General features: G+C 46.8%; 1 protein-coding gene across 1 annotated transcript; it reads left to right on the forward strand.

Annotated features, from left to right (window-relative positions):
• Window positions 1–472: 472 nt before the first annotated feature.
• On the forward strand, window positions 473–9,625 carry LOC137791505 (thioredoxin reductase 1, cytoplasmic-like). The gene is made up of 14 exons (XM_068586499.1): window positions 473–592; window positions 1,711–1,783; window positions 2,367–2,483; window positions 2,883–3,025; window positions 3,763–3,878; window positions 3,977–4,202; window positions 4,284–4,323; window positions 5,686–5,783; window positions 5,973–6,049; window positions 6,148–6,304; window positions 6,422–6,529; window positions 6,641–6,736; window positions 8,182–8,316; window positions 9,489–9,625. Exons 1-14 carry the CDS (start codon window positions 503–505, stop codon window positions 9,552–9,554), a joined length of 1,542 nt encoding a protein of 513 aa, XP_068442600.1. The 5' UTR covers window positions 473–502; the 3' UTR covers window positions 9,555–9,625.
• Window positions 9,626–12,267: the final 2,642 nt, after the last annotated feature.

The following is a 12,267-nucleotide window of genomic DNA, read 5'->3' on the forward strand; positions in this document are numbered from 1 at the left end:
TTCACCACAAGATGGCGCCCAGTGACTGCAGACAACACGGCTACTCTCAGTCGCAGCTCTTTTAACGTTACCTTTGCTGCTCATTTAACATATTGCCAGTTTCCCTGTCCAACGGGCATGCGGTAGATTAAAAAACTTGCGAAAAGTAGAATTTTAGCTATTCAATGCCACATGTAAACTAAGTAGATATTTGCTCATTGTCAATATTATGTCATCAGTATTATAAGTGTGCGTACATGTCAGTAATGTGACTCAAAGCCATAACGTTTCCATACCTTTTTTTGAAAGAGTCTCACTCAAAAATGTACATGTGGACTTTCAAAAGTACCGCCAAGTGGACGTCCTCTTGTGCAACCCGCATGCAGCCTGCAGGCGTAAAGTAAAGAACTCAGGGGCCAAAGTCCCTCCTCACTCCGAGTGTTTGAGGCCTTGTTTTTGTGTCCCTCTCCAGGACCGATCCCGGACTAGAGGCCTTCAGTGTCCCGAGTCGTTGTAGTGCAGGATGGACCCGCCAACCGAGCCGTCCCCAGGGCCTTATGACTACGACATGCTGGTTATAGGAGGGGGGTCGGGGGGCCTGGCTGTGGCAAAGGTAAGCTCACCACCTCCTCTTCCTCCTGCAGGTCACAGTGTTCACGCCTCATGGTTTTGTCTCCTGCCATTCCAATGTTCTTGTTTTGCTTTCTACTTTCAGAAAGTTTAAAGAAAGTATGAATCCACGTAGTCATGTGCACTCTCTTGGACACCTCATGTCCAAGAGAGTGCACATGTTCATGTCCAAGAGTATTTGAACGTCAATGCACTCTTGGGTTTAGGCCACTAGTCAGATGAAATATGACACGTAAAAACAGCATTTTGAGTTTTAGGAAACAGTGTTTGCCCCTTTTTTCTATTTTTTAGACAAAGCAGTCCATGGATTTATCAAGAAACAATTGTCAGATAAATCTAAAATAAGAAAAAGTAACCGTTTATTGCAGGCCCAGTATTGAAAAGGCCTAGTATTCAAAAAAGGACAGGAGTCATTGGGCACAGCTGGCAACAATATAATAAACAGTCAAAGAATGACCAATGGAAAAAAAAAATAACCACAGTAACAAAATCATAAAATACGGAAAGGGAATGGGGAGAAAAAAGAAAATAGATAAAGGAGAAAAAGGAAGAAAAAATAATAAAGAAAAAGAAAATATAGTGTGTGTAGCTGTGAAAATCCTCTCTTCTCATGAAATATTCATATACAATCTACATTAATGTGTTTTAAATATTGTGTTTGCCCGTGTTAAAGTGAACTACCGCTTGATTATTTTTTAAAAGCTGCTGTAATTTATATATTTGTATAGTAAATTGTCAGCGTGAAGACAATGTGGGGTCGCTTATCACCTGACCCTGCTGCTCCTTCAGCTCCCTCTCAGCTGTAGTTTGCAGCTCCTCCGCCCGCATCCAGCTTCGCTCCGTGGTGAGAGGACGCCCCGCCAACTCCACCCCATAATTGCAGCTAATCCGGTCAATGCCAAAGCGGCGCTCGCATGATTACCATATTAATGGCCTTCATGCTAATGAAGAGGCTCTGGAGGGAAGTGGAAGCGAGAAGACGGGGCAGGAGCTGGATTGTTGTCAAGAACAAAACGCTTAACCCGTTTCCATATTTAATTTCCCTCTTTCTCCTCTTGTTGCTGTCGTTTATTCCGCTTCTCTCCTCTCTCCCTCCGCTAGGAGGCTGCAGGCTTGAGGAAAACGGTGCTGATGCTCGACCTCGTGGCTCCCTCTCCGAGAGGCACTGAGAGGGGTGAGTGTTTAACTCCGAGTCTGAACAGGCCTGGTGACGACCAATCTCTCCTCTCTCGTGTTGGAGACATGCACACACGTTCTTATGACTTGTATTGTTGCTTGAAACGCTTGAATTTCCAATGAGACGTTTTATTATTTCCTTTCCTTTTGTGTTTTTTCTTTTGTCTTGTTTTCATTTTGTTCTCCTCTTCTTTGCTTTTCCCTACTTGAATTTCCTTTTCTTTCCTCCACTACTTCTTCTCTCTCGTCTCATCACTTAATTGATTCTCCTCTTTTTTCCTCTTAATTCTCCTCTCTTCTCCTCTTGATTCTCCTCTCCTCTTCTCTCCTCTTCTTTTGATTCTCCTCTCATATTCTCTCCTCTCCTCTCCTCTCTTCTCCTCTCTTTTCCTCTCCTCTCCTCTCCTCTCCTCTCTTTTCCTCTCCTCTCCTCTCCTCTCTTTTCATCTCCTCTCCTCTCCTCTCTTTTCCTCTCCTCTCCTCTCCTCTCTTTTCCTCTCCTCTCCTCTCCTCTCTTTTCCTCTCCTCTCCTCTCCTCTCCTCTCCTCTCCTCTCCTCTCCTCTCCTCTCCTCTCCTCTAGAGCTAGGGGGTTCCAGTCTGAACATGGACAGCATCAGGAAGTTTCTGCAGCAGGCGTCTCTGCTGGGAAAAGCCATCCAAGACTCTCAGAAATACGGCTGGAGGTTGAAAGAGGAAGGTAACAAAGCAAAGGACCATCCATTGACAGGAATCGTGTGACTATTGATAAACTCATCACTATTCAAAGCTGTAGAAACCAAATTGTTCGTGAAAACTGGAAACCCCACTGCAGTGGGATTATAATAAATGTGACCCAATCCAATATATTTTTATATATACTGTATATATATATATATATATATATATATATATATATATATATATATATATATATATATATATATATATATATATATGTATATATATATATATATACATATATATATATACATATATATATATATATATATATATATATATATATATATATATATATATATATATATATATATATATATATATATATATATCCTCTGTAATGAGCGTTTACGAGCACTGAATGTGTGCCCCGTCCCAGCGCCTCACAGCTGGAGCGAGCTGGTGGAGGCTGTGCGTCAGCAGGTGAAGACTCGCAGTTTGGAGGTGAAGAGGGAGCTTAAGAGCTGCGGAGTCTTCTACCTGGCCGCTCATGGAGAGCTGGTGGGGCCCCACACGGTGGAGGTAAGGTGGAGGTCCAGTGTTCTTACCGCTCAAAACGGCTGTAGGGGAATTATTGGCAGGAACAATTGCTGTCCATTAAATATTCTTCCAGGTGTTTCAGCGTTAACTCGATGGCGTGTGTCTGGTATGGGACAATGTGATGGTTCGGTCTCCCGCTGGATGATGACCAGAGTCCTGTCGTTTGATTGACAGAGACTGAGAGGTGTGAGAGCTGCAGCTGGTAACTTTAATAAAAATATAGTTTTGTCATATTTGCGCAATCTGTCACTGTACCCTGCCAGTAGTGCATGAGACAGATAATCTGTGGGGAAAAGAATCTGGCTCCTCCGCGTCCTCTCTGTGCTGCTAATGGCATTTACAAGATGCCATTTCCACCGTGCCCGAAGACAAACACAACCAATCACAGCTGAGCTCTCACGCAGCTGAGCAAATATGACAAAAAGTTTTTATATCATAGTTACCAACCGTCGCTTTAAGGGAGGGTAACAAGCAGAGTGTATGGTGAAGAATGTTTATCGCAAATAAAATGTGTTTATCACAGAATAATCAAAGCTTGGTAGCAGCTATTCCTCAACAACAACAGAGAGGAAGCAGCAAAAACTTTTATTGTGAAGAAATGATCCGAAATGAAATGTGTTGATCCAGTTTTACAGCCGCTCAGAGAGGTCACATTAACGTGTGTGAAGCATGGACCCACGCGCTGCAGTGCAAGCTGTGTGTGTTTTTTGTTGAACCAGGCGACAGGCGTGGACGGGAGGAAGAGGCGTCTGACAGCAGAGACCCTGGTCATCGCGACAGGGGACCGGCCTCGGTACCCAGGTGTACCAGGGGACAGAGAGCACTGCCTCACCAGGTCAACCAGCTCGCATCACATCCCCCCTTCAGCGAGCTGCGTGAGTACGACCGGACAGAACCTCTGAAACTCCTTTTCTCTCCCTCCTCCCCTCGCAGCGAGGATCTCCTCTCCCTGCCCCGACCTCCAGGTCGGACCCTGGTGGTCGGCGGGTCCGCAGAGGGGCTGGAGTGCGCCGGCTTCCTGTGCGGCCTCGGACTGCCCGTCACCGTCATGCTGCAGCCGGACCTGCTCCCCGGGCTGGATCGGAAAATGGCCCAGAAGATAGAAAACCAGCTGATCGTTAGTGGAGTGGACTTCCTTTACCACTGCTCACTCACTAAGGTACCGAGCGAGACTAAGACGGGGATCCCTCCCACGAGAAACCTTCCCTTCCTAATGCAGTGCTGCTTGTGTGTGTGTCAGGTGGAGCAGATGGACGCTTGCAGGGAGGACGTCGCTCCAGGTACGGCAACGGAGCTATTGTATCAGGATTATGGTAGAGACACGGTATCCAGTTGAGAAAGTATCGGGATTAAGAGGCTGTGTGAAGGCTGTACATAGAAGTTCAGCAGCACACTGTTTCAGTTGAAGGGATTTTTGTGAAATCACCCCACAGACAGTGATGGAAATAAACTACAATACTGTATGTATTTCAGTACAATTTTGAGATACTTTGAGTATTATGCTACTTCATGCGACAAAAACAATTCAGGGAGAAATCTGATAATTTAAGGGATCTGTATCTGCTAATACGGATCATCAATGATAGGCAATTAGTGTCGGGGGGCACAAAAAAGTTTTCTGCTTTCCTGAGCTGAGCAGCCATTTCTGCTCATGGGGATCGGAACATGAAAGAGCTTCCATTGATGTTTTTGGGGTCTTGGGATAGCTACTGACAGCTAAAACAAAAGCTGGGAGATCGTACCCGACAGCAGACAGAATTGCACAGCGCTAGTGAGGCTTATAGAGAACCAATGCAAACACTGATGGTGTCTTTATTTTGAAGCCAATTACACTGAGCAAGCGACATTTACTGTATCATGAAAAGCCAAAACAGGAAACGGATCTGTGGCCACTTGAACGCTTTGAAACAAGGAACTTTGGTTGGTTTGGTTGACAGCGGCGCTCCCTGTGGACGATAGCGGTCGTGTTTCCGGGCGTTTTACTGCAGCGGGGCTCTCAGTATCCAGTTCAGAACCAGTTAAAAGTTGCTCACAGTAACTTTGAGTGAGTGATGCAAGCACTTCTTCCACCCCGGCCCACAGACCCTTTGATGTCCATCACATGATTTATAGATCAAACCCAGATCACCCCACTGAAGATGGTCTTTTGAGCTGCAGTCCAGAAGACAGTGTTTCCACAGAAACCACATTTCATATCAGACTGCATAACGGAGAGAAATGTCTCTGAAAGACGCAAACGACCCATCCACCCATATCATCTGATTCAGGTGTAAAGCCAGAAGCCTCTTCTTCCTCTCAGCCACAGAGTTCCATTGTTGACCAGCTGTTTGAGCAAATTACTGAGCGTTCTTAAAATACACATTTGTGAGGTGTTTTACGTGCTGGAGCGGAGAACCACAAACTCAAAGTGTTTTGAAAGGGCGTCACTGTACACGATGACATCATTTACAAGTTACAGTCACATCGAGTGCGTTGTTGATTATTTTCATGCCTCCATGACTAATTATGACAATTCAACACAAATGTTGAACAGGCTCAAATAATGAACCGGGACCGACGTGGATGCAAACTGCACCTTGATTGCTTTTGAGGGGGCTAATAACCACGAGGAGCTAATTTGAGTTTTGTCATATTTTAATGAGGTGAATGTGCAACGACACCACCGGAGGTTTCCCTGGGGAGACTTCGAGTGACCTTCATCTCCCAGGAAGGCCAAACTACGCAGGAGGACTTTGATACAGTACGTTGAATGTGTCCAGTTCCTTCTCTTTAGAGGTTTCCTGTAAATGTTTCAAAGGACGGAGAAAGCAGCTTGTTTTTCGATCGACGATCATGCATGTTTGAGATTGTCCTGTGGCCGAAAGGACTCTCCCTGGTGAACTGTGTCTTTCATATCTCATTGTGTCTTTGTGTGTCTTTGTGTGTGCAGGTGCTGCTCACCGTTGGAAGGAAAGCCTTCACCAGCGACGTCGGCCTGGAGCGCGTTGGGGTGCAGCGCAACCTCGAGTGAGTTTCTATTGACCTTCAGTGTGTGCGTGAAGTTTTGTTTAAGGTCGCTTGTGAGAGTATCTGTGTGTGTGTGTGTGTGTGTTCTCCGTGTGCAGCACCGGCAGGATCCTAGTGAACGAGAGCGATCAGACCAGCGTCGATCATATTTACGCCATCGGATCGGTGCAGCATGGACGCCCCTCCACCACAGGCCTCTCGGTGCATGCTGGGACACTGCTGGCCCGTCGCCTCTACGGAGGAGACGGCGTCTTGGTATACGCAGTCTGGAAGTAGTTTATACTGGTTGTGTATGTTGTGCGTGAGCCAAGCGCTGCAGATGAGTCAATAAAGATAGAATTGATTGGAGCTGATATCATTTTTCATTCACAGTGTGATTACAGCGATGTGCCCCATGTTGTGCTGACTCCGCTGGAATATGCTGCCTGCGGTCTGTCTGAGGAGAAAGCCAATCTAACACTTGGAGAAGACAGTGTGGAGGTAAACACACACAGACACACACACACACACACACACACACACACACACACACACACACACACAAAGTCAAACAAATGGAATCTAAAATCCAAAATGTCTGCCCTTTTGCAGGTGTATCACAGCTACTACTGGCCACTGGAGTGGGCACTTCCTGCCAGGGATAAAAACTCCTGCTATGTGAAAGTCATCTGCCACGTCCCCGACCATGTATGGCTTTTAATATTATTTTAATACTGTTGTGATGTTAACATGAAATCATATTATTTTGTTTGAAGTGAAAGGTTTTGCTTGAGAATTCTCAAAAACTCTCCAGTTCTTCCTCTTTCAGCTCGTTGTTTTGTGTACTTTAAAAGTCACAACAAGAAGTTTGTTTCCTGGTTATGAAACTTGCTTGATGTGATACTGATGCCTCTGTAAGGACTTGCATAATTAAACAAGTTCTGTCTAGTTATTCTTCACGCTCGTCATCGGGAATCGGACCCGATGAGCGAGTCGTAGGTCAAAAGTAGGAGTAGGAGACAACAAATAACTTAATTTTATACTCTACATTTTGCGGTTGTGGCTGATTCTGGGACTGAATCACAAAGAGAAAGAAACAATTGAGCGAAGAATAAATACAGTACAAAGGGACAAAGAATGAGTGAAAATACAAGTCAAGAGAGAATGAGAGGCTTTAAACCTGGATATGACCAAGTGGCATCTTTTCTTCACATTGTGTAGAGAAGACGTACGACATTAGACGCCCGGAGCTTGATTCAGTGTCCCGTCACAACACATCGTGTCATTTGTGTCAAATGAAGAACGACACTTGACGGAAGACGGTCGAACGTCAAATGTCATTGTTCTGCCTCAGAAAGCGCTTCAGTCGGTTTGACATATTGGCAGCTAAACAATGAACTGAGTGGGAGAAGAAGAGAAGAGCTGAGGAATGTGATGAAGTACAATGAAAAGTACAGTAGTACTGCATGCGATCTACTCATATCGGATACTTAACTTACAATGAGGACACTGTGTAGTTCTAGTTATGTCCAAACTAATTAAATCCCCCACGCACTTAGACAAGTGTAACACTCAGTGACACGCACACCTCAGCTGTAAAGTAGTGAGACTCTTCTCACTAGAGGAGATATTTGGTCATAATACCTCTAATTGTGCATTCGTTCACGCCACATTACTCCACCCACCTCTTTGTTATATTTTTAGCTCTTTCCAACAATTGACTTGGATAACTCAAGATAACTGCATTTCAGAATGCGTCCGTGCCGAGCTGCTCGTAACTGTGTCCTCACTTCATTTCCTGTCTGCAGATTTCACTGCAGCCATCAGAACCATGTTAATATGTGTTCACTTGTTTTTGTGGTTGGATTTATTGATATCAGTCTGGAACAAGTCTCAGACTGGAGAAGACTCGATGGAGGATGACTCAGTAGTCAGTAACTACAGTCAGACTCAAACAGGACCTCGGAGGAACTGGGACTTAAATGTGACCTTCATGACCACAAATTATGAAAGTGAAACTTAGTTTAAATGCTGATTCAGAGCCAGAAACTCTGGGCGGACAAAACCTGACGACTCGGACTCAGAGTCTTCGAGTCTAAGTTGGCGTTGACCCTTCGGGGGGAACCCACTGCAACCCTGCTGTGTCTCAACAGGACCGCGTGGTCGGCGTCCACGTCATGGGCCCCAACGCTGGAGATATCCTCCAAGGCTTCGTTGCGGCGATGAAATGCGGCCTGACAAAGCGACAGCTGGACGCCACTGTGGGCATCCATCCCGGGTCAGCCCAGGTCAGAACCCCTGATTCTCTCCACATTGCATAACAACAGCAGTGCTGCGATGGCAATTAACGCCCCCTCCCTTCTAGCGATGCTATTAACTGAAAGTCGCCTTCTTAGCGTCCTGTCACGCTCTATTTTGAGCTTCTGTGCTGAGAGGTAAGTTTTCAGGTATTATCATGTTCAGTCCTTGGGAAAAGCTTTGCCTTCTGGGGTCAATGCCAGAGCAGCAGATTCAAATGAGTTTCCTGCTCTGAATGCTGCCCGTCTGAATTATTCATGGCCAATATTTAATAAACCTCTCAGTCCATCTCTGTAGAGACTGACCCCAGAGCACATGAGTGGGTTAATGCCTCACATTTTCTAAAGTTGATTAATAAGGCGTTTGGCGGAGTGTTTAATGGAGGTTACCGGTGCTGTCGATGTCAGGGCTTTGGTGATGATGTGTAATGGCTAACCGCTGGACTGATTGATTAGTTGATGATTGAGGTTTGACTGATGCCGATGCCGCTAACAGCTGACACATATTTAGCTGCTATTTAGCGGGAGGTCGTTAGTGACTACTTTCTAGTCCCGTCACACTTTCCTTCCCGCTGCTGTTCAGTTTGCTCGGCTCGTCGGTCTTGAAAGATTTTGCGGGTAAAGTAGCCTGAGGTATGTCGCATCGTCACATGATCGAGCACGAACTTCACATTGGACAACGTCGACAGCCACGTCACCCAGCAGTCGTCATCATATTAGAAATTATTTGGTACCACGCTGTGAACATGTTTATTTCTGCTGTAGGTTGGGCATTTTAACATGGAGGTCTGTGGGGACTGACTCCATTCAGCATCAAGTGGACAGTCACAGTTTGTGTCACTTTGGCGTTGGCCTCGTTCCTCATCACGCTGCTTAGAGCACAGTGGCCTTAATGGCCGCCTGGCTCTTTATCTAGACAGCCGCTGGGAGTCTGCAAAGAAAGACCTTTTAAAAGCCCACACACAGAGACTTTATGGCATCAATTCATCATCCTACAGTTGCTATAATGCAAATTTGGAAAATGCAAACACTGTAATCCCCATCATGTACAGAATTTTGTTTTATAGGATTTCCATCTTGTGTTTATGCTTTCTTCGTAGCAGAGGACGCAGTTAGGTGCCATTTTTCTCACGTTTTCACTGTTGTTCTCTCTGCTGCTTCAGGTGCTCAGCTCTTTGACCCAAACCCAGCGCATGTCGGAGGCCCTGCTGACGAGGGGGAACTGCTGAGGTTAAGCCCCCCGCCCTCTTGCTGTCATTCATGGTAGAAGACGGCAGGGGAGGCGCTTGCGACCACCCACGACTAGTGCCGGCAGCGGCGGGATGGCCAGCCGTCCATCATCCAGTGACGTCTTCACCTGAAACCCGACAGACGGGCGGGCGAGGACCGATGGCCTGCTGCCGGCGCGAGCCTAGCTTTGCGCCTCGCTTTGCGCCTCGCTTTGCGCCTCGCTTTGCGCCTCGCTTTGCGCCTCGCTTTGCGCCTCGCTTTGCGCCTCGCTCTGCTTGTTTGAATTTTTCTATGAACCGCTTGCGTCGAGCTGAACTTCCAGAAATACACAGCACCGTGGAAGCGTTTTTACGGCCCTCGGCATTAAGGAAGATAAGATGCTCCCTGAGGTTCTGCCTCCGAAAGCCCTGTAAGCTTTAATATAGCAGAGTTTTTAAAAGGCTGCAGGAGAGCGATAAGACTCTGGGATTTGATGCGTTTACATGGGGTAAAAAGCTCGGGCTTATACGCTCTGTGTCTTTACTGCCGTGGCACGAGCCTCAGGGGGGTTTTGCAGCTTTAATTTCATGTAATCAACTGGACTGGGATTATGGAATTACCCCAAATTAATACTGTGTGTTGGCGAGTGCTCTCCCTTTAATTGACGGCCTGAGCTCCTGGTGCAGCCTTTTGTTTGCTTTCACTCTTTTATATTCTGTCTCTCTGATCTGGTGCCTCAAAGTCTTAAAACAACTGTTGCATATTCATGCGGCTCATCAGGTAAAGCGTCTCATACAAATGGACTCAGGGACTTGAGCGCAGATATTATGTTTTCAACAAAGGCTGGCCCCTAGAGGTCCCCCCACCCCCACCTTCCTCCGCAAACCTCGGCTCCCCACCATGCATTTTAAGTTGAAATACATAATGTAGTATACATCAGGGTGGGCCCGGCACAAGGGCGTCATTTTCATTCAGTGGGCGTGTCGCAAGGCCCATCCGGCCCATGTTAATGGCCCGGGGCCCGCCCGCGCATCGTGCTCCTGCTCGCCTAACATTGGAGCAATTAGATGTAAATTTTTCTCCGAGGTTATCCTCCAGACCACCTTCGGACTCTGTGCGCCTGACAGAGGCGCTCCGGTAAGTAAGACAGATATCCCAATTAGAAAAAGTGCACAGGAGTCTCTCTCTCCTTCTGGCACGTGGCTGGAAACGCCAATAAAGCGTAAATTGGATCAAAGCGAACCGCCTGCGTGACTTTGTGCCGGTCTCGCAGCAAGGTGAAGGTGCCGCAGAGAAGCCTATCTGTCACTGCCCGCTCCTCTCAGGACAGCGTCCAGGGGTTAGACCCGGTTCCACCTGTTCCACCTGTCCGGTGGACTCTTCCACCACTAGATGTCACTGTAGATGCACACGGAGCAGGGCGAACGACGCAGCACCTGAAAGATGGGGAAATCAAAGTGATGCTCCCATGAGCGGGTCCAACGGATAATGGCGCTGATTCTACTGCTACCACGTCCTGTGACTGCTGCTACTAGTAGTCCCACTGATGGTATTGACCTTGTGCTGTCAGCTCCAGCAATAAAAGTTATACAACTTCACAAAGAAGGTCTACTGCACGCATTATTACAATTACTGTAACTGTCACTAGCAGAGGATTATAGAAACTACTCTAAAAGTACTCTTCATTACTTGTGCTGCACAGACTACTGCTTTTGTTACAGTTAGTATTTACTCTTACTAGTATTTGTAGTACCATGTGTGGATGATGAGACATATGTGTATGTGCGTGTATAAAAAATAAGCTATCATGTCATTGCACAAAATTATTAATCTACATATGGCAACCGTGACTCTAATAGTATCAGAAATTAAAACATGTCCATCGGGAATGTAGAGAAGTATAAAGTAGCATAATATATAAATACTCAATTGGTGGTGTGAAGTAACTAAAAAGCTGCACAGCAGTTATCTTTTCTGAGGCGCGTGTACTTCACATGATGTACTTGTACTCGTTTCCACCGGTTGAAAACAGCCACTATTCCTATGCGACCTCTCCTGGATTACACGTGTGTTTATTCGTTGTACCAACATGCAGTATTAAACAACAGGTTTGTGAGGAGACGCTCCTCCAGAAGCGCACATCTGGACGCGCTCATTTCCCCCCGCCCCCCTCCAGCAGCGCAGCAGTGGTACGCTCCGCGTTGGCTGCGTTCAGCTCATTGACCGGCGGACAGTCCTCATCAGTACCAGCAGACAGAGAAGCACCCGGAGCCCCGACAGCGCCGGCCCTGCGTCCCCCTGCACGCGCACACACCACGCGAGCAGCCCGCCGCCTGTCCGCCGCGTCATGAAACAGACTCTGAGCGAACTGATGAGGATGAGCCGGATATGCCGGATGGTATTCGCCACTTGTTTGGGATCCTTTATTCTGGTCATCTTTTATTTCCAAAGTATGTTCCAACCAGGTAGGATCTCCCGCCTCTCTCCTCTCTCGCTGCGCGTGTGTGAGTGTGATGTATGGCATCCTGTCTGGCAGCCTCCTGGCATGTTGACGTATTGATCTGTCCGGGCTGTACAGTAACGCAGCGGATGAATAATTGATGGGAACCAAACGTCCATGTGGCACAATTAGTCCCGGGATGGATCTCCTTGTTGCGCTTTTGTCTCCGCGGCGGAGCGTGCGTTTGGGTGGGATTGGATCTCTCCCCTCCCCTTCAGCTGACAAGTGGCATG

This window comes from Clinocottus analis, unplaced genomic scaffold, assembly GCF_023055335.1.
Source record: "Clinocottus analis isolate CAN_PGR_092001 unplaced genomic scaffold, fCliAna1.0.p SCAF_20, whole genome shotgun sequence".
NCBI classification, from domain to species: domain Eukaryota; kingdom Metazoa; phylum Chordata; class Actinopteri; order Perciformes; family Cottidae; genus Clinocottus; species Clinocottus analis.

Coding starts and splice junctions, on each gene's coding strand:
- LOC137791505 (XM_068586499.1), top strand. CDS start 503: ATGGACCCGCCAACCGAGCCGTCCCCAGGGCCTTATGACTACGACATG. Junction 2,484..2,882: donor CTGGAGGTTGAAAGAGGAAG/GTAACAAAGCAA, acceptor GCCCCGTCCCAG/CGCCTCACAGCTGGAGCGAG. Junction 6,737..8,181: donor TCTGCCACGTCCCCGACCAT/GTATGGCTTTTA, acceptor GTGTCTCAACAG/GACCGCGTGGTCGGCGTCCA.